We start from the raw sequence: 21,867 nt of genomic DNA on the forward strand, positions 1-21,867 counted from the left end.
CGGCTCACGTGTATAAGGAACATACTAATGTTTATTTTCGATAATATATTTTAAGGTAACATATATAATGTTTTTAAAACTAAGTATAAGAAGATAATATTATTATTATTATCATCCTCTTATGGTATAAATAATTAAAATTATATGCAATATTTTTATAATACCAGGCAATTTTAAAGCTTCTCATGGAGGCAGAGTTAATTCATTTCGTATAAAATTATCTTTTGGAAAAAGATGAAAACTCATTCCTTTAGAACTAAACATATTACTTTTGCGGTACGGTATGCAACAAGTGTTTCCTTTTAACCAGGTAACTTTTTTGGCATGTTAAGGCTTAGCAAAAAACTGAGGTTACGTTCGAGAAAGTTTCCAGATTTCTATTCACCAAGCACTATATAAATAATAACTTATGAGTCCTGGCTGTCGGAAATATTACTTCTTGGCAATTTCTGGGAAGATGTATTATTTAAGCGCCTATTGAGAAGGATTTTTTTGTGTCGGAATTTTAGTCAGCCCAATGTAGCTTTATTGAAATTTATAAACTCGCTCGGGTTGTGCGGATGAAGTTAAATAATGAGTAGTTTAGAAAAAGAAAAGGTTAGGGAAAATGACAAATACGGTTCAGTTGGAATAAGTTGGCGAAGTGGGATATTCGCGCTCGGATATTCCACCAGCGTTATTAAAACCCAATTAACCCATACCGAGCCTAGTAGAGTTAATCCTATTCTCAAAAGTATCTGCAACAGGCTGAGAAAATTAAAAAACTGACCACTTACCATTTTTAACCTTCAAAATCAGGCTTTCATTATTAGTTTCACATCGGATATATATATTCGAAGTGACACTATTGCTATGGACGGAATGTCGTTAAGTGTTGTTTGTTTGTTGGCGTGGAAATCGACTACACGGTAGATGGAGCGGCGAAAAGTAATTTATATTAATGGCGACGCTGTGATTCGAACCCAGATTTCTGGCCGCGTAGTTTTCAAAACCGACGCCTTTATCAAGTGAGCCACGCCGTCCTCTTCGAACTTCATGCTTGAACTTTTAGCCTTGAACACTTTTATAGTTTGTATAGTTGGTCCAGAGATTATCCGCCCCCTCACGCGTGCCGTTAATTTCGGCCGCCTCCGAACAACCCCCTTAAAGGGAGAGTGACCGAAAAAAACAAGTTGGTCTCATTCGATAGAACTCCTTGACACGCACGCAGTGCCGTTAATTTCCGCCCCCTCCAACACCAACCCCCTTAAACGGAGAGTGACCGGAAAAAAAGTTGGTCTCATTCGATAGAACTCCTTGACACGCACGCAGTGCCGTTAATTTCCGCACCCTCCGACCAACCCCCTTTAAAGGGAGAGTGACCGGAAAAAAAGTTGGTCTCATTCGATAGAACAATAAAAGTAAAAGATTGGAATCGTCTACGCTCGCGTCTACGTGAAAGAGTGAGACCAAAAAATCCAAAGCAGTCGAACTTAGGGCCTGTTGCAAAAGTCTGCTTTGCTAGAATCACACATGTTAAATTCAATGGGCTAGCACTTTGGCTAGGGCTTTTGCAACAGCTTTTGTATTAGTTTGCCCACCCGGGTCTCCTGATGGTGGGCGGCATCCACTCTTTAACTTAGGATGGCAATTTATATATCAAATGATAAGAAATCACGTAGCATCAACAGTTTTTGTATTAGTTTGCCCTCCTGTGTCTACTAAGGATGTATGGGTTTGCCCACTCGAATACACCGATGTGGAACTAATATTACGGCCTGGGCCGACTTGTTTATGGTCAAATAGAGTGTAGAGTAGACAGACTCACGACACACAATCACCCACCCAAGTGAGCCATACACACAATAGAGCGTTCTATAAAATCGGCCCAAAACCGGCAAAACTTTTCATACAGACTATAGAGCTAGTTCAGCAGCTAGAATAACAACATTTGTTATTCTTTGGTTTAAGAGAATTCGGCTTATGTCCTGTCTTTACATGAATATTTTAGAGACGTACCTTTTAGGAGTTGTAGGTGGGAGGTGTTGAAGTATGTTTGGGGTTAAGAATTTTTTCATGATCTAAGTTTCTTTTTAAACCCAATGATTAATTTGGGACTAGTATTTTGCTTATTTGCCATCATACATTTATACAAAAATAATTTAAAATAAGAAAAACGGCGCGGAAAGTCGGAAATTAGTTAAGCTTAGCCTTTTTTTTTATTCAAAGAAGAAAGCGCTGAGTGAGTCTGAGAAGACCGCGAGCCCGGCGAAGACACTATCTGATTAATCAGGGCGAGATATGTGTAACGGCCACGCCAACGGGGGTATACGTGGGGACAGGGGTGGGGACACCCGTGGCGGATGTATTCCGACCACCTGTTGGGGGATTGGTGGCCGTCCTCACACGCCCATCCACAAACTCTGCCTCCCGGACGCCTGGGATTACAGGAGTGAGCCACTACTCCCGGTGAAGCTTAGGCTAGCAACTACGCTACTCCTAAATATCGACTGCTCTCAATTTCTTACGGGTTTGCCAGATAAATATTTTTCTCTCACACGAAAAACCGGCCAAGCCTTCACCTCCTCCAAACTCAAAAGGGGGAAATCACACCACACCGATTTTATAGAACGCTCTATTGACACAAGGCCAAGCACACAGCAGCGCATAGAAGTAAAGACCAAACAATTTTAGGGATTAATATTTTTTTTAATGAACTAAAATCTTGAAGGGAAAAAAATTAATTAAGTGGTCACCAGGGCCACTAACACCCCAAGAATTTAATTTTTAAACTGGCCCAGCTATTTTTTAAACTGGTGATTGGCCTGTGATAGTGCCTTATTTCTCAAACTGAATTCTGCAAAGACTCTAACTTTGTAGATGCCTCTAAAAAGCTCAACCTGAATTTAAACTATTTGTTCCAATAAACCTTCTTTTGTTTGACAATGTAAATTTATTTTAGAACTTGAGTCTCCGAGAACTTCATTAATTTGAAAATTAATTGCATTAACAGCACTTGACACTATATTGTTGTTCATTTTAGCTCCTAAGCCTTGGTTGTTAAAACCGGTTTGCTTACTAAAATTGACGGATTTTGAAATGACGTTTTAGCGCGACACTACAGGTACATGTCTTGGGCACACAGCCTTCATTGCGTGCTTTTTTAACCATAACATGTAGAGGTATTTTCACGCGCAAAATAAATTTTATCAGACGTAGAGCTAATTGTGCGACGGCATAATCGGCATTTGAGATTCGACATGGCCGCCTCCATGCGCTCTTTCCGAGGGAGCGCACGCGGAACGAGCGCATGGAGGCGGCCACGGATTCGATGAAGTCAGATATTACGTAGGGTACGGATGACGCAATATCTGTTAAACAAACCGTTAGTGAAGAAATAGAGCTAGTGGCATACTTATGAGTAGTTATGTTACATATTCTGGAAGCTAGGAGCAACAAACACAAGGAGAACGCAGCTAGCCTTTAAACACGCTAACGCAGTGTTGTGTACAAATTTCATTGGACGAGCCTTTACACTGCACGTTTTCCGGAAAGGGGAAAGACAATTTCCGAATTTTCCCCTTCCGACGGCAGCAGGCGCTAAAGCGTCTAACCAATGAAAAATGTACAAAAGAAAATACAAGACTTTTGACGGGTTGCATTCTCCTTGTGTGGGGTGCTGTGTTTGTTGCTCCTAGCTGGAAGCAAGGATCCTATATGTTAGAAGGATAGGTAGCCCTCCGGCCAGCCCGTTTTCAAAACGCCGGCAGCGCCGTCGATATTAAGAGAACCTCTAAACGTGGGACGTCTTGTTTCTATTCCCTCAAGTACAAATTTTGGCAGTGCTTCCTCCATGTTTTGTCCTTGACGGAATCTAAAGACGAATTCTCTATCGCTCATGACCCACCGACGGCGCTGCCATTTTTTGTCCCTCGCCTCATATCCTTCTAACATATAGGATCCTTGCTGGAAGGAACAATGATGGCAAGAGAAAATCTCCACTAAGGCGCTCGGTAGCGGGGAACGCAGCGCCAGTTACGCGACTATCTATATTATAAAAACCACTTCGTCGTCGTCGTCGTCGTCGTTCGAGCTTTTGGTTAGTCAGTAAGGAAGGCGAAGGCGGGCCGGCGAAAAAAAAAACGACCCGCGGAACAGAGGGAAACCGAGACTGCCTTCCGCTTCGTTACTGAGGTGGTTCGACTTAGTCAGTAAGGAAGGCGAAGGCGGGCCGGCGAGGAAAAAGCTTTTCACTGAGGTGGTTCGACTATCTATTTTCTCAAAATCTGTCGCCCCTGAGAGTTGGGCCGTGTTTGTCCCAACCCGCAATACACCCGAAATTTTCTCTCTGTTTCCGCCGCGAATTTCGGAGGGGGGGGGATCGTATCAGAGAGAATTTATAAATTCTCTCTGATCGTATGGGGTAGTTTCAGAAGGCCTGTGAGTTTCAGCAAAAGTAAATAGGGGGAGAAAGTCTGGCACTTGGCTTGGGTCCAGCCGCACGACGTCTTATTGGAGGGGTAAAATTTTTGTACTTCGGAAATGACTTCCCCCTCGCCTCTTTACAGGGTCACAAAGGTACCGGTTGTACTCCGCCACGATGAAAAATAGTTCTCTATAAAATACGTGAATATTAAACTTTTGCTTTCGATAATTTGGTTCCTAAATAAAGTTGATATATGATAGAAACTAAAATGCGACATTTTAAAAATAATTACACGACTTTTGAAAAGAAATAAATCGTAACTAGAAAAACGCTCACTTAAATCGTGGAGAGCGTGGCGCCATCTAAGAGCAGAGATCGGGACTAATTGGTATATCTACGATGTTAAGGCCTAACAATTTGCAAGTTTAACTGAAATAATAGATATAGCTACGAGCTTTTATTGTTTATTTTTCAATTGATATAGTAATTATTAATTAAAATCAACCGTTATCGAAGGAAATAATGGTCAGCATTTGGCAGAGAGACTATTTGAAGTAGCGAGACGGTGACATGGTTGATAGGGAATAAAATTCAAAATTTTCATCTTGAGCGCGGACCGGAATACCACAAATGCACGACTTCGCACGTAATGTGCTATCCGTATTGTTTAGAAATACCACGTGATCACTAGCTCTTTAAAAAGGGTATCAAGCATGGTGGAAGGTAAAATCTGAAGGCAGTGATATACTTTCTCCCCCTATTTACTTTTGGTTTCGGTAACGGTGGGGGGTTTCGGGGTCGTTCCGATTTGAAAGTCCCAAGGCTCTCTCGGTGTATGTTACTCCCGTGGCCTTTATGCATCAGCCATTGGATACAGGGGATTTAAAGGGGTACAGGGGTACGACTGCGAGTTTGAAAAGGGTTCCACTGAAATTCTCGCATTGGAAAGGGGGAGGGGTGTACTACGGAAATTCTCGCATAGAGAAAGGGGGGAGAGGGTACCACGGTAGTTATCACATGGGAAAAGCGGAGAGGGGGTACCACGATAATTATCACATGGGCAAAAGGGGGAGGGTAACCCCGGTAATTACCGCATGGGAAAAAGGGGGAGGAAGGGCCTTACTGGGGTGGTTCTACTATGGGGAAAAGGGTACAACGGTAATTATCACATGGGCAGTGCCGTCTTTCCCATTGGGCCCAGGGCCCCGAGTTCGAAAAGGGCTCCCTCAGGCTCAAAACAAAACCATTCAACATTAAAATTTCATATTTGCAATAATGGCTAAGCGAAGGAAAGGTTTATCTTGGCCCCACGTTTTTTTATTTAACGGAGACATTTCATTGCAATCGGCGGGCATATTTAGTCGGAACTGATTTCTACCTTCGATAAATTGTTTTCTCTCACCAGGGCCGGCGTTAGGGCGTGCGGGGCTCCTTACCCCCCCATAACAAATTGGCCGAGGAAATGTTCTAAACAAATAGGGTTCGCTCGCTCGGTGAACAAATTCATAAAATTGCTATACACCTGATTCCCATAAATCAAATCACAGGAATCTGACCGAGAATCTTAATTTTTTTCGGAGCCAAAGAATAATCTTCGAATCAGGAATCGAGTTCGAATCATAAAAGCTTACCCGGAATCAAATTCGAATCATTGAATCGTCTCAGGGCCCCTGAAGGCAGCGCTTACCGCGGGACCCGAAGTGGTCGCCTCGTTCGCCTTGCCCTAATACCGGGTTTGTCTCTCACCAACAGTTTTCCGGACACAGCCAAATTTTTAGGTTGACTATGTTTAGAGTGCGAAGTTGACGTCAAACGAGCTTGAAGTAGGTCCGGGTAAGATATTGCCACTATTTGATACGACTAAATTATGACGTTAAATTTCGGGTTTACTATTCCCACCGGCGCGGCGGATCCAAGTTTTGTTATTAATTTTCTGAAATACCAAATAATGAATTTCAGAAAACCGAGTATTTTATTTAAACATTTTTACTATTTGATTTTGTAAAATTTACAAAATTATTTGACATTCCCATAAAATTTTCGCCCGTAAGCCCGGAAATTTTGCAGTGTTTGAGAGAAGGCGCTAAAATGTTTCATGAAGCATTATCTTGAAGTGTTTCCCTCTTTAAGGAATGTGTATGAAATAATTAAAGCAAAAAGAAAATATACTGTATCTTAACAAAAAACTTTTAGCTACTTTATCTTTGCCTTTGTTTTGTGTGAAATTTCCTTAGCTCACCATATTATTAATGCCAGGTTAGTTTGATGGCGATAGTAACTATCGTAAACGCATTTAAGTTTCAAATTAAAAAAGAAGTACTCTAAAGGGAATATAACCTGCAACGCGATATTTATGGAAGACCCCACAATTTTAAGGATTAACTCTCAAGTAAACCACTAAGCAGCACCGATGCCTCTAAAGCCATAGGAAGAAGCGGCCAACAGCGAAACCGCTGGAGGGCGACCAAAATACCAGAGGTTATATTCCCTTAAAGAATGAAGCGAGTGTTTATAATTATGATATTTCACTTCCGATTCAATAAGACATCATTATTTTCCCAAAGCAAGCGTTATTTATATTTGCAGAAGTTAATTTTCTTCTGATACTTGTGAAAGTGCTTTAATTTTCAAAAGGTCTGGCCTCGTTCATCAAAAGTTGAAAATGGCTAACAGCAACGATTTCCCGCGCGTTGTTACCTGGAACTTACAAAGACTAAGTAATTCTAGGACCGGTGTCAGTTTTTAGCAACATAATGATTTAGGTTGTCATTGGCGAATCAGAATATCATCAAAAATTTTGCATTGGGTGATAGGAAATATAATATTTTGTTACTTATGCCTTTAGTTATTTAGTAACCCAGAGCATAAGACAATGGAAAAGGCGTAAGAAAATTATATCAGCAATGCTAGTAGCACGTTTAGAAAGTTGGAGGCGAGAAAGTCACTGAGGAATTGTTTTAATATCATCCTACGATTGATGGGGCCAAGAAGTTAAAGCTAACCCATAACGTTATCTTTTCCCATTTTTTGCTGTTGTGTTATTTACCATTATTTAACAACTTTTCCCATTTTATATCAAGTTATTTACCATCTGTTAAATACCACGCTTTCATAGTCGATGGAAATTTACTCAAGCTAAAACTTTGATATTTGGTATATGATAAAAAGTTCCCTTTATTAAAAATTTTCAAACCTGGCGGTATTTGTTCGAATACTTCGGTCATTTTCGAAATCAAATTTGACAAATGATTTCTAAAAACCGAAATATTTGGTTTTTGACCAATAGCCAACATGGGCGCCAGCAGACATTCTATGGGGGTGCCATGATATAGAAACCTCACTCGCTTCGCTCGAGTTTGATAAATGATAATGAACGAGCTTTCCGTAAGTGATATAAGACGGGCTGCGGTTCATTTTTCGGTATTAGCCTAGACTCCGATATTTAATCGAAAATAAAGGCGGGAAAACCTAGACCCAGGAAGGGCAACGGGGCATAGCTCATTGAAGGGGGGGGGGGGGGAGAGCGGCAATTACTCCCACGCTGTGTCCGTACATGATACCAAAAATAAATGATAAATTTCTACTCGCCCTGCCCTACCTTGATGAGTACTCGGCTACAGCCCATACTTGCTTTCTCGTCGCCACTTTGGAAAATGGGGAGTACCCCGGTAATTATCACAAGGGGAAAAGGGGGAGGTGGGTACCACAGTAATTATAACATGGGGAAAAAGGGTGGTTCTACTTTGGGGAAAAGGGTACCATGGAAATTATCGCATGGGAAAAGGGGGAGGGGGCCTTACGGGGGGGTCGACTATGGGGTTAAGGGTACCATGGAAATTATCGCATGGGAAAAAAGGGAGTGGGTCTTACTGCGGTGGTTCAACTATGGGGTAAAGGGTGGCACGGAAACTCTCGCATGGGTAAAAGGGGTAGGGTGCCTTACTGCGGTGGTTTGACTATGGGGTAAAGGGTGGCACATAAATTATCCCATGGGAAAAAGGGGTTAAGGGGCGTACTGGGGTGGAGTGCCTCGAAACACACAACTAGCTGAGGGCCCGCCTGTAAGGCGGGCTTCTCGGCTAGTTAGAAAATATTGGAATCATTTGTGCGAAAAGCGACGTTTCGAAAACGGCGCCCGATTCCTTTCACACCAATAGTTCGGCGTTTTCGCTCCCTCTACTAGAGTCACAAAGGCTATGGGAAAGAGTAGAATTAATTGTTCCGTGCCTGGGTGCACGAATTATTATGCGAAGTGCCCACAAGGGACAGTATTTTATAGTTTTCCTTCGGAAATTAGATTTCCTGGAAGAGCAAAACTATGGGTTAATGCATTGCAAAGAAAAAAAAAGTACGTTTTTAAGCCTTGGAAAATTAAAAATTTCAGATGAGACACAAGTTTTTATCTTAAATTTCAGTGGTGACCAGTCTTGGGTATTAACAAAAAATTCAAGATTATGCAGTGCACATTTTATCACTGGGCAGAAGTCTGATAATCCTCTATCTCCAGATTATATCCCATAGATTTTTCCATGGTCCAAAGTGGGAGATTATTTATCCATAGACAGGCAAAACGTCGATCGTGCAGACAAATATATTAAAAGAAGAAGTAAAACTGAATCCCAATTTAAGTGCTGTGGTCTTTCTGGAAATAATAATCAAAGTGAAACATCAATTACCAATCTGAAGTCTTTGGACTTACTGGAAATAACATCGGACAAAGTCACTAACTCATCAACCCAATGTTGCTTTGAAGAACAACCTGGAACTATTGAAATCCCAGTTTTATTTTGCTCAATACTACCTAATAATAATGTTTCTACTCAAGTCAACATTCCTAAAACCAAAACTCTAGTAAATTGTCAAACGATGGCTGGTAGTAGTTTCGAAAACTATCATGATGTGGTGGTACAATCAAATGTTCAAACCAAGGACTTAAATTAGGAACTTAATATTTAAGTTCATTTCAGTTTTCACTTGCGTACCATTTTAAATTTTTTAAATTTATCCATAGTTTTAACAAATTTATCAAATTAAAAGTATACAGTTTTAAGTAGAAAAAAGTACATCATATTTGGTTTTAAAATATTACATATTTATAAATTAATACTACTATACTTCAGGTACTTAAATTTATCACAGTTTAGTATGATTAAATATCACGTTTGTTTTAAAATAATACAATTTATCACAGATTTTATTTGGTGTACCGGTAAAAATTTATCTTTGACGTCAATAAATCTAATTTTATTTAACAATTGGTTTAAATTCATTTAAACTGCTAATATATTATTTTATGAGGTAGATACTTAAAATATTTCATTCAACCTTATGGAGGCAAATTTAAAAAACATCTTGGAGATTTATACTTTTATAAATGCTAAAACCTATACTTTTATAAATTCTAAAAACTTATCATACTTTTTAAATGTTAAAAAAATTAAATCATCATACTTTCATAAATGCTAAAACCCTCTACTTTTATAAATGCTAAAAAACAATATCATACTTTCATAAATGTTAAAAAATAAAAACATACTTTTAAAAATGCCAAAAACTTATACTTTTATAGATGAGAAAAACACATTAAATTACAAGTGTACCTTAAAATTATTTATAATTTATGTTCCAATCGGTTGCGGCCAAAATAAAAAATACCCTCGCTATCTACGTGATCAGGTCTATCAGGCGTAAGCAAAATAAAAATAATAATCAATGAGGCCGCTGTAGTTAACTTCACCCGTTTCAGCATTTATAAAAGTATAAAGTTTTATCATTAATAAAAGTATAAAGTTTTATCATTAATAAAAGTATAAAGTTTTATCATTAATAAAAGTATAAAGTTTTTAACATTTAAAAAACTACATGTTTTTAACATTTAAAAAGGACATGTTTTTAACATTTAAAAAGGACATGTTTAAGATTTATAAAAGTATGATAAGTTTATAGCATTTATAAAAGTATCAGTTTTTAACATTTATGAAAGTATGATGTTTTAATTTTTTTAACATTTCAACAGTATGATAAGTTTTTAGAATTTATAAAAGTAATTTTTAGCATTTATAAAATATAATAAGTTTTAGCATTTATAAAATATAATAAGTTTTAGCATTAATAAAATATAATAAGTTTTAGCATTTATAAAATATAATAAGTTTTAGCATTAATAAAATATAATAAGTTTTAGCATTTATAAAATATAATAAGTTTTAGCGTTTAAAAAAGTATGATAAGGTTTTAGCATTTATAAAATTATGATAAGGTTTTAGCATTTATAAAATTATGATAAGGTTTTAGCATTTATAAAAGTATGATAAGGTTTTAGCATTTATAAAAGTATCAGTTTTTAACATTTATGAAAGTATGATGTTTTAATTTTTTTAACATTTTAACAGTATGATAAGTTTTTAGAATTTATAAAAGTAATTTTTAGCATTTATAAAATATAATAAGTTTTAGCATTAATAAAATATAATAAGTTTTAGCATTTATAAAATATGATAAGTTTTAGCATTAATAAAATATAATAAGTTTTAGCATTTATAAAATATAAGTTTTAGCGTTTAAAAAAGTATGATAAGGTTTTAGCATTTATAAAATTATGATAAGGTTTTAGCATTTATAAAATTATGATAAGGTTTTAGCATTTATAAAAGTATGATAAGGTTTTACCTGTTTATAAATGTATGATAAGGTTTTAGCATTTATAAAAGTATGATAAGGTTTTAGCATTTATAAAAGTATGATAAGGTTTTAGCATTTATAAAAGTATGATAAGGTTTTAGCATTTATAAAAGTATGATGAGGTTTTAGCATTTATAAAAGTATGATAAGTTTTTAGAAGTAAAAGCATACAAACAATTAAGGTAAGTTTAAGAACAGGCCCTTTTTGGTCTTGAGTCTTGACCATCTGTCACATATGTGGAAATTCTCTTCCTTTTTGGAAAAAGCAAATCACATCTAGAAAGTTCTTGCGATTTCATCCTTAATAAAAGCAAATTTTAGTTTCCTAAACTCAATTTGTATGAGATGAAGTTAAATTAAAGTGGTGTGGAGAAACCTACCTGGCACAATCTACTCAAACTGCATCAAGACACTGGAGCTCATATTACCTTAGATGTTGGACGCTAACGCCACAGGTTAACTACCTCTGAACTAAATTCTTCAATAGTTTCGTCCTTTTCCCCAGTCTTACTGTGCAGTTCCGCCATGTAGTTTTGCAAACTCCTTACGCAGAATTTGCACAAAATCTTCGCATTTCAGTTCATGGTAGATTTTCTTCAGATAATTCAGATTAATTAACTCCATATGTCTTGCATGCAACTTCCAGGTAACAACGCCGAGGAATATCCTTCGCTAGTTAATTTTTGGCAAGGACTATTGAAAATATAAAACTCTTTCATAATGAAAACTGTCACTTACTTCTGAAGAATAATGACAATTTATTGAATCATAATGTAAAATTGTTTATTATAAATACTCGCTTCGTTACTGAAGATACTTATTTCAAAATTTGACATCAAAAACACGTTTTCACTTGTATTTATCGCCAATCAAATTAATGTGGTAGTAGTTCTGCCAACGAAAATAGATAAAACTAGTAGCTTTTTCTTCAGTAGCTGCAATAGATGAAGTTTATACTATGCTCTTTAACTGACTTTCATCTTATACTAAAAGTAAACATCAAAATAAGGGAAAAGTTAGTCTTTTATACCTTTTCGCGTGATTAAATTAAAATAATGGGTAATTACTTTGTGGATAGGAACAGTTTCTTGGTGGAGAGTTAATTGTTAAGATCGACGATAGTGACACCCTTTTAGATCATGGTGATTCTCTTCATTGCCAAGTTTACAGTCTATGGAAAAGCGAGCTACGTAGATACTATAATAAAAATAACTAAAAAGGAATGAAGCTTTAAGGTAATTTCCGGAAACTTTTCACGTGTAAACAGAATATCGTGTTTTTGCTAAGCCTTAATATGTCAAAGAAAAGCTACCTGGTTAAATGGAAAGACTTTTTGCATACCATATAAACTGAAACTTGCAGGTCTGGGCTCTGGGAAATATTACTTCTTCGCAATTTCCTAGAAGATATTTAATTGAAGGTCCTATTTCGATCTTATTCCAATTTGAACACATAAGCGGATTGAAGATCCATTTTTTGAAAATGAACTATAGCGGTTTTTACCGCGCTACCTATTCCCAAAACTAGGTAACTCAACTTAAGAGAATTTAACTTTTTAGGGATTTAGAAATATCATTTCTATTAAAAATAGTGTCCATATAGTTTCAAAGTTATAGACGTTTTACTAGTGTTAAGAAAGAATTGCAAAATACTATTTTTCAAAATTTTAAATTACTTTTTAAGGTACCCGATTTTGGGATATTGTCATCTAGGTAACCTATTTATTAACTTTGTTAATAGCATTGACAAAAGTGGTTTTGAGTAAAGATACCTATAAATTTTTTTTAAAGGCCAAGAACAGAGAATCCATTTTCTCGTGCGCGAATTTTGACCCCCCGCAAAATTGAGTGACGTCGTGGACAGCTTGACCGACGGCTCTGACTGTTTTTGAATAGAATATATACAATGAGCATAAATAGAGAGGTAAGCTACAACACATGGAATCGTCCAGGCGGTCACTCAAGCTGTCAGAGCTGACAATCAAGTTGTCAGAGATGTCAATCAGTTGTCACTTGTCAAAAAAATTAAGTACAGGATAAGAGGGGTGTAAATTCGCTCTGTTCTCAGTCTTTAAGTTATAAAAAAGAAATGAAGTTTATTAAATTACTTTTACAGTTAATCGACACCACCATTGTTTTCTTATTTTTATAGGTGCTTCTATTTATCTGCAATAGCTGGCGCTGTTTTGCAAAGAATATGAAATCCCCCTCCTTTAGTCAGGTTGGGGGAAGAAATTCTGACACGCATTTATATTACTATTACCATAAGTTACATAATAACAATAAGTATGACAATAGGGAAATATCACTCCGTAGCTTCGAGCATGGCCGCCATTGTGGAGGAAATTTTTTTATCAATAGGAAAAAGCACGGGTGACGTAGTGGCACGTCATACTGTAAACTCCCTATTAACGAGATTTACAACCAAACAGATTTTCGTAGTTATTACGTAATCAAGGTGTTTTCTCAGCACAGAGCCCTCTAGTGTCTAAAATATGCGAGACTTCCGCTAAGCCGAAATATCTGGTTTCCAATAGATAGGCGGAATATTAGGCTAAAATAATAAAAATAAAAAGGGTTTTTCTCGGCGCCACGAGCTCATGTTTTTTTTTTCACGCGTGATTCGCACGCGGGCTTCTAAAAAAAAGCCAAAGCCCCTCGCGACTCCAGAACGTGTTCTCCGATATTAGGCTTAATTTTTATCAAAACGTAGTCCATAGATATAGGAAACGTATATAAAGGTCTAGATAAAATATTTCAAAGGGAGTGAATACGGAGGCGACAGCTAGCAGAAACGCGTAATTTCTGCAGGCTATAATTATAACGCGCTATCTATCGGTAAGAAAGCTCGTGCTATCGTCGCGAGAGCCATTGTCTCCTGCTTAAAAATTATACTAAAAGTCACTAACAGATGGTGTCTAAAGACCTCCGCCTGCGGAAAGGTCAAGCACTAAGTTAGTACTAAAATGCTAAGAGAGCTCGCGCTCTTGGTCACGTGCCTTCCTCGGTGTCTGCTAGGTGTCAATTCCGTATTTTATGTTAGGCTTAGACGCCCCGAAATTTATCTACACCTTTATATACATTTCTTATATCTATGAACGTAGTCATCCAAAACGGTAAGTCGCGAGTTCAAGTCATAGCTTGAAGAGAGTATCAGTTCCGAAAAAAGGTTCGTTTAGAAAATTAGCATTGGAGTAATAGGAAGTTTCATACTTATTGTTATTATGTTACTTATGCTATTACTGGTAGTCTTAATCAAACCTCCTAAAAGTGGAATGGCCCTGCTGACACTTGTTAAATAAAATCCGTAGTCTAGATTATCTTTGATAAAATTAAAACTGACATTTCACTTAAATAAATAAAAAATATCAGGTCAAAAGATGCTTTCTACTTCTAAATTATTTTCAACATCATCCAATTACTCTTGATAAATTTCTAGAAATTTTAATGAAATGTTATAAATTATCACAACCTCAATAAAGTTTAATTTCTCAGAACTTTTTTATTGATGGTATAATATGTAGTTTACAGGTTTTCTTTTCTTTTATAGTGGTCTATTATAGTTTATAGACATAACTATTTGTATGGTTAATTATGTGAAACAAAAAATTGCGTATAAAAACATGATTTTCAAATATTCTCTTCAGTTTCCCATTTCTTATTATTTAACATTTCGGATTTTTAGCTTTCTTCTTATCAAATGGTTTTTTTTAATAAAACTAATAGTTTAATTTATACAAGTAGTATTAAAACTCAATTTTTAAACAGCTTCCCAATATACGCAAAAGTATAACAATTTAACAAACGTACTGAGATTGTAATATTAATATTATAGTTTTAACTAAATGGCACAGTATACACAAAATGGTAAGGGAAAGGTATTATTTCCTTGAATTCGTTTTAAGATGGGGAACCCAAAAAAATCTTAAACAAAACAAATTACCCTTTTTTCTTACGAAAATAAACAATTTTTTTACCCACCACTACAGTAGTAGGACAATAAACTAAAAAAACATCAAAATTATTAATAACCAACCTATTAAACCCATATTTTTTGTATTTAAGCCTGTACATAATGTTGCAATGTTGTGTAGTGTAGCTATATACAATCATCATGATAGGTCTTTTTGTTTTCGCACATTGGACATTCCAATGATTTCGGAAATAAACAGTTTATGGGAGGGGGGAGTCTAAATTTAACCAATTTAAACTATATTTGGTGCAAAAAACATGATAGAACTAAAAATGTCTAAAGGGGCTGGGGTGTAAGGAACAAAAAAATATTTACATATCAAAATTTTCCACTAGTAGTAAGTAGGAGGCTTGCTAGCGATTTTCAAGGTCAGACAAATTTACAGAAAACACGATCTGATTTTATAGTGAAATTTAATTCGTATTACGAATGTACGACCCGTCTCTTGAGTAGGCATAGTTAATAAATTTCATTAGAACCACTTTGAAATTAGCTGATAATTCGGTCCAAAGGCTGTTCGCATTTTTAAACCTTCCACCGAGCTGTCAGCTTATACAGTCAACCCATAGTTCAATAAAGAAAATTTAATAAAAACAAGCAAGTCTAGTAGAGATACGCATCACTTCAATGGTCAGCCCGAATTCACTAGCAAAGTCCCCTCGACTCTTATAAAAAAAACAATTTTTTTTTCAACTAAAAAATATATATAAAAAAGAAAAAGTCACCCCTTTTATTTCTTTATGTTCATTTTTTATTTGAGACACAAATTAGGAAAAAACTTAAAACTACCAAATTAAATTGAAGATATTAGTTTGACTCCAATTAACTTTTAGTGCTTTTTCTATCTTCTCGTAGATACTAAGTTTTATTGTTATTTATAATTTTTTTTCTTAGAAAATATAAGTCAAGCCAACATTTTTCTTTAAAAAAATCCCATGCGGCCCGAGTTTTAATATAGTTAGAGTCGAAAAAATAAACCAAAATCTTAAAAAAGTTATTTGAATCAATAACCTACGTCACTTTATAGTTTTTTTTTACAAACAAACTTTCAAAAAAGAAAAAAAAATGTTATTTTGGTTTAAATTTGAATTAGGTTTATTTTCCACTACCTAGCCAACCTTTCGTTATATTTTTTTCTTTGTTATAATATTCTTCTATATTTCCCGGACCAATTTTAAATCGTTAAGCCGCGCACAATTTCGTAGTGTTTTTGTTTGTAGAATTTTTGAACGTTTTATACAATGTTCACTCTTGATAGCTTGAATAAGTTTCTTTCTTCTAAAAATCGTGTTAATTTCCTTCAATAATAGTTCTATTTTATATTCAACAACGCGAGAGCCAAGAATACGAGTGTTATCGAGTGGGTTCTTTTGGAAACAAAGAACTATAGGCACAATTTGTTTTATATATCTTTCATAGTTTCATTTATCTTCGTCCGAACGTACGTCCCGGGTGGCGATTTATCTTCTCGATGACGACGAGACGAAAAATTATTTTCATTCGTCTGAAAACAATTGGACCAAAGTGTCCCGAACGTTTTCCTGCGAGGGAAAAGCGAGACGTGCGTCGTAGCAAACGATAAACGGAACGAAACAACGATTTAGGGCTAAAAGGCCTAGTCTCACGATGTTTGTTGAGAATTTTGCTGTTCCGAAGGCTGCGATTGCTGATGTTGTTGCGGTTGTTGTTGTTGTTGTTGAATGTGTTGTTGTTGTTGTTGCTGCGGAACGAGTTGTAATTGTTGTCCGTGAAACTGTTGATTGGCGGAGACTAAAGTAGCGGTGGTTGTCGTAGGTTGCGGTAGTTGTTGAGAAGGGAGTACGACGGTAGCGTGCGGATGTCCGTTGGCTGGCGTCGTGGCGGTGGTCGCGGCGGCGACGTTCAATGCACCCCAGAGGGTGCCTGCCAGTCAGGTTTGAAGTTGGAGGCTCGGAAAGGGCTGGGACTGGGGCTGGTGTTCGTGTTGGTGGGTGTTGACGGGGTGTTCAGGCTGCTGCTGGCCGCCACCGAGCTGGGACTGCCGAGATTGGTCAGGGTGTTGGTGTTGGTTCCCACCTGGCCCCCTTGGTTGTTGGGATTGTTGTGTTGCTGGGGCACCTGGACCTGGACCTGGACCTGCTGGGGGCCCTGCGCTTGCTGGGTGTTGTTGGAGGTGGAGGACTGGAGGGCCAGCGCCGCCCGTCCGTGCCTGCCCCCCGGCGTGCTTGGCGACACTGGAATTATTATTGTGGTTTGAGTTGTTGAGGTGGCGAGACGTGCATTTGTGTCGTTTGAGGTCGCGTTCCTCGACGAAGCGCTTGCCGCACACGCCGCAGGCGAAGGGCTTTTCGCCGCTGTGCATTTTGATGTGGCGCGTCAGCTTATCCCTGCGGTAGAATGCTTTACCGCAGGCCAAACATGCGTACGGTTTCTCACCTGTGTGGATGCGCCGGTGGCGAGTCAGCTTGTCCTTCCGGTAGAAGCCCCGGCCGCAGAAGTCGCACGGGTACGGACGCTCTCCCGTGTGGATCATCGAGTGGCGCGTCAGGTGGTTCTTCTGCGAGAAGCTCTTCCCGCAGACGTCGCAGTGGAAGGGCTTGTCGCCCGTGTGGGTCCTCATGTGGTCCAGGAGTTTGCAGCGATAGCTAAAGCCGCTGCCACAGATATCGCACGAGCAAGACTTCTCCCCGTGGGCCGCGCGAACATGTATGCGCACCCGCTCGGAAGAGGCGAACAACTTGCCGCAAATGTCGCACGGAACGGTCTTCTCGCCCTTCGTGTGCGCCGACAAGTGCGCCTGCAACTCGGACGCCGCCTTAAACGGCACTTTGCAAGAGGGACACGGCCAGAGCTTGTCCTTCGAGTCTACGACCTCTTTCTGCTCGACTATCGTCCCTTGAGCTAGTTTGCCGGTGTCTATGCCCGGGAAGGCGGACGGCACCGCGCTCGCTAACAAATTGCGGCCGGCGAAATCGTTGGCAGCAGCCTGAGCTTTCACTCCACCCCTGTTCTGGATCTTCGGTTTCTGGTCCTCCGGGTGCTGGAGGGGCGGCGGCGGCGGCGCTGGGGTCGCGCCGCTGTTGGCGTGGAAGTTGGCGAGGTGAGAACGTGGATCGAATCCTGCGTCGGCGCGGACGAGAGAAGGGGAACAGAAGTTAACACACGAAATTCAACACGCTACGGACAGCCTTAACTATCAACACCCCCTCTTACCTTCCGCTACCCCATTCCCACCGAACACCGTTACCAAATACCATCCAGCGTCTGTGGGTCCTGTAAACCCCTTACAAAACGCGTTTACCAACTTCGCTGAAAAAGTGTTAATTAGTAGAAATTGTCGGCTGATATATTTTAGGAACAACCAAGATGAAACGTTCAGGGAGTCAAGAGGGGTTCACGGATAAAAACCCAAAAACGCTAAATGTACCACCATAAAAATTACCAAACAAACGTGCAAAACCAACCCCCAAAAGACTACCAAGAACCTTCTACCTTCCGCCACAACAGTCACTTTTCACCAAGGGACAGATCACATACCAACGCGACCGACACAAGTAATGGCTCCAAAGACAGTCGGCAAAAAAACACAACAAAAACGTATATTGTAAAAAGGAAGATTAAAAAAGTTTATAACGTGCAAATGAAAAAAATTAATGACGGTACAGGTTGGGGTAAATATGGGAACAAAATTTTAGAAAAAAAAATCCCTTAAAGGGGTACATAATCGCTTTATTTATTTAACAGGGGAAATGAACACTGGCCCCCCAACTGAATCGTACCTATCCCTAATTTCGGCTGCGGCCAGAATTACATTTTCTAAGCACATACCGTTTTAAAAAAGGGGGTATAAGATGGAGGTTATAATTATCCGAAATATGATATATATAAAAAAGAATTTTTAGGCTAAACGAAGAGATTATATATAAATTATATATAAAAGGAAATGAGAAAAGAAATATATAATAAAATTTTGTAGTAGTTATGATAAACAAAATTGGTTTCACCTACCAGTTGCTCCCTGTAACATGTACAGGTAGTCGTATTTTTCTGAATTAGCTGCTCGACCGCGTAGTTCGTGATAATCCAGTGAACAGGGGTATTTTTAAGGTCCAGACCAATATAACAAAAAAACCAAAAAACAGAACAAAAAGTCAATGCTTATTCGGCAACTCTGGCTGCAGCCACGCGTTTGATTTCAATTTCATTAATAATTTAGAATAATTACGGAAAAAACCCCTTTCATTACCGTATCACGATTTACACTGTCAAATATCTATTTTTACACTATTATTGTTTACGGACGGGTTCAAAATACTCCGTATCTTCGCGAAGAACATTTTGAGGGGGATATATTTATAAGCCTATCCGGTACGATAAACATTTTTAATTTCCTATTCGCCATATGTTCAAATATGACCTTCGGAACGTAAAAATATTATATCGGAAATGACATTGAAAATTCCGCCGTTCGTCGAATCACGTAGCGCCATCTGCCCATTGTTAAGGTAAATAAAGTTTAATGGAAATATGTCCCTAGATAATGCGCTTTTACGGGCGAAAACAAATCGTTTCAAATCCGTACACGATAATTAAAATCGATATAACCTGAATTTGTAAACCCGTACATTTTATCGCGTCTGAGAAATCAATTTAGGATATTTACGCATCGGCGCGTTTCATATAATGGCGGCCATTTTCCTGATAAATTCAATAGCCGATCTATCCTGGCACTAGACGGGCAGCTACACTTCTAAGGAACGCTCCGATATAAATTCGAACTAGTTGAGTTGGGTTGGGTTGTCTACAATTTATCGGCGTACGAAAACAATGGGAAAGCTCGCGATTCGCCTAATGACATCGAGTTGACAATATAGACAAAGGCTCGTGGACCGTAAAGTTTACGTGAACTGAACGACGTTGCCTGAACCAGTCGTTCTCGTTTCGAGTATTATTAAACAATTTGTCATAAAATGGCGGCGCGCTGCTGACCACTACATTTTTCCTTTGTATCTTTTTCCACGGCCTAGGGGCAATTTTCGATCGCGTTTTACGCTAAGTATCACGACAAAATGGTTCTAGACTACGGAAACGCGAGGTAACTACGTATCTCTTTAACACAAAGGTTTATTTCTAGAACACAATGGGCTAAAAATTATATATTCGTATTAATTTACATTCATGGAAATAATGAAAACCAACCACACACAAAATGGATAAAAATAATACTTCGTGCTATTTTTAAGACATTTATTGCAGACGAGGGATTTTTCGGAAATAAAAACAATATTGGCAAAATTATAGCATGCAAATAATGAGGTTTTTTCAAGAAAAAAAACTGGATGACAACTTTTTTCGGTACTTTCTTTAAATTTTGATGCCCTTTTTTTCGGGGGAAAACGGTCGGGTTGACTCTTATCCTATTTAGGGATAATTAATTAACCACGTCCGTGGATTTCGGACTTTCCAAGGGCCAGCAACGATTATCCTCAGGGCCGAGCCCTAAACTCTTTTGTTCTCGAGCCAATGGTAAAATCGTGAAAATTTAACTGATTCGGGGCGGATTTGGGCGAAAACTGTTTAATTAAGTCTCGCTAATTAATTTGGTATTAAAATGGGAGCGAATTTTGGGAAGACTTCGTTCCGCGGGAGCGTAAACCTGACAATGGATTTTGGGGTTTTTGCGCCGCGTAAGGGGGGCTTCCTTGCCGAGCCCCTTCGCTGCGCAATGCTTTCTTCTGTCAAAAGCTAGGTAGGGAGAAGGAGCCGAGTTTACGCGCCGGGGATAGGAAAAGCGCGGGGCCGCATCCGAAGCTCTCTAGGACGGGGAAACTTCGGCAAGCTTTACGGCTAAGGGGAAAACCAATATGGCTACCCCCTCGTAGTCTAAGCGCACGTTCCTCGGCGGACGAGGGAACGGGGGAGCGCAAAAAGGGAAGGAGAACCCGTGTCACCCGCCCTAACACAAAGAGAGACCCGTAAAGACACGGCCAAAATGCCGCTAAAACGTTGCTCACTTCTTAAATAACAATTCTACGCTAAAATTAAGATTTAATAAAAGTTTTATCATACCGGGAAAGGCCGCCGGGAAAACAAAAGCCGGAGTACAAACAACTTGCTCGGGTGTGGATGCCATTTTTAGTTTCTCATGAAGAGTCCATGAACGAGAAGATGACAAACAGCGACATCTAGGGGGGAATGAATTTCCACCAATGGAATGCTAGGATACCAGCGTGGCTCGGGACACCGTCACTCTCCTCTCTCTCTCTCTTTTGGCTTTACTTTTTCTCTTTACTTTTTTTTTGTTCGCCAACGGGGCGAATTTTGGTTCCCCTTTCTGGAGATTACGTCGGAATACACCAAAAACTCGGGGCGAAACAAATCGCGACTCGAAATTATATTTTCGTAGAACTGTCGAGGATGAATACCGAGTTATTTGCCGGAGAGAGAGCTCCGAAACGCCTTCGTTAGTTAGCAGAGTGTATTCGGCGGAAGCCGATTTTCGCTCGAGGTCAGAAGTGGGCGTTATGAGGGGAACGGGCCAGTCCACTATCCCAACTTTACTACGTAGTCGTTCTCCTCGTAGTTAGAGAGATATCGAACAAGTTTAGAAACGTGCGCTTTTTTGCTCGGAGGTTTTGGTGGGACGGCGCGAAGGAACTGACCACGGACCGGGCTCTACTTTTTTCGAAATAACTTTTTAAACCGACTGGCTGACGAGGCTTAAGGAAAAATACGAACTTCACGCGAATCCTACTTTATAAACTTGCCGAATAACCGACCGTTTCCATGGGGATTTTTCCTTTGGCGTCGGCGAAAAAAAACTCGATTTA

General features: G+C 38.7%; 1 protein-coding gene and 1 long non-coding RNA gene across 4 annotated transcripts; both read right to left on the bottom strand.

Annotated features, from left to right (window-relative positions):
- Nucleotides 1-8,924: 8,924 nt before the first annotated feature.
- Nucleotides 8,925-11,808, bottom strand: LOC149949433 (uncharacterized). The gene is made up of 4 exons (XR_016479938.1): nt 11,467-11,808; nt 11,262-11,386; nt 9,105-9,170; nt 8,925-9,047 (listed from the first exon to the last, which is right to left on the bottom strand). It is a non-coding gene; the product is annotated as an uncharacterized LOC149949433 (long non-coding RNA).
- A 2,773-nt stretch (nt 11,809-14,581) lies between these two features.
- On the bottom strand, nt 14,582-21,851 carry LOC149949434 (uncharacterized). Of its 3 annotated transcripts, XM_090167779.1 has the most exons (4): nt 21,107-21,844; nt 19,046-19,093; nt 17,474-18,157; nt 14,583-17,271 (listed from the first exon to the last, which is right to left on the bottom strand). In XM_090167779.1, exons 1-4 carry the CDS (start codon nt 21,168-21,170, stop codon nt 16,940-16,942), a joined length of 1,128 nt encoding a protein of 375 aa, XP_090023905.1. In that variant the 5' UTR covers nt 21,171-21,844; the 3' UTR covers nt 14,583-16,939. The 3 variants fall into 3 exon arrangements, with proteins under 3 accessions (XP_090023903.1, XP_090023904.1, XP_090023905.1); XM_090167777.1 differs by having other exon boundaries at nt 14,582-18,157; nt 21,107-21,851; XM_090167778.1 differs by lacking the exon at nt 19,046-19,093 and having other exon boundaries at nt 14,582-18,157; nt 21,107-21,850.
- Between the last annotated feature and the right edge of the window lie 16 nt (nt 21,852-21,867).

Source organism: Leiobunum rupestre, chromosome 3, assembly GCF_980474605.1.
Source record: "Leiobunum rupestre chromosome 3, qqLeiRupe1.1.hap1, whole genome shotgun sequence".
Lineage (NCBI taxonomy): Eukaryota > Metazoa > Arthropoda > Arachnida > Opiliones > Sclerosomatidae > Leiobunum > Leiobunum rupestre.

Coding starts and splice junctions, on each gene's coding strand:
- LOC149949434 (XM_090167777.1), bottom strand. CDS start 21,170: ATGGCATCCACACCCGAGCAAGTTGTTTGTACTCCGGCTTTTGTTTTC. Junction 19,094..21,106: donor TTTCCCGGCGGCCTTTCCCG/GTATGATAAAAC, acceptor GCGGTCGAGCAG/CTAATTCAGAAAAATACGAC. Junction 18,158..19,045: donor CATGTTACAGGGAGCAACTG/GTAGGTGAAACC, acceptor GCGCCGACGCAG/GATTCGATCCACGTTCTCAC.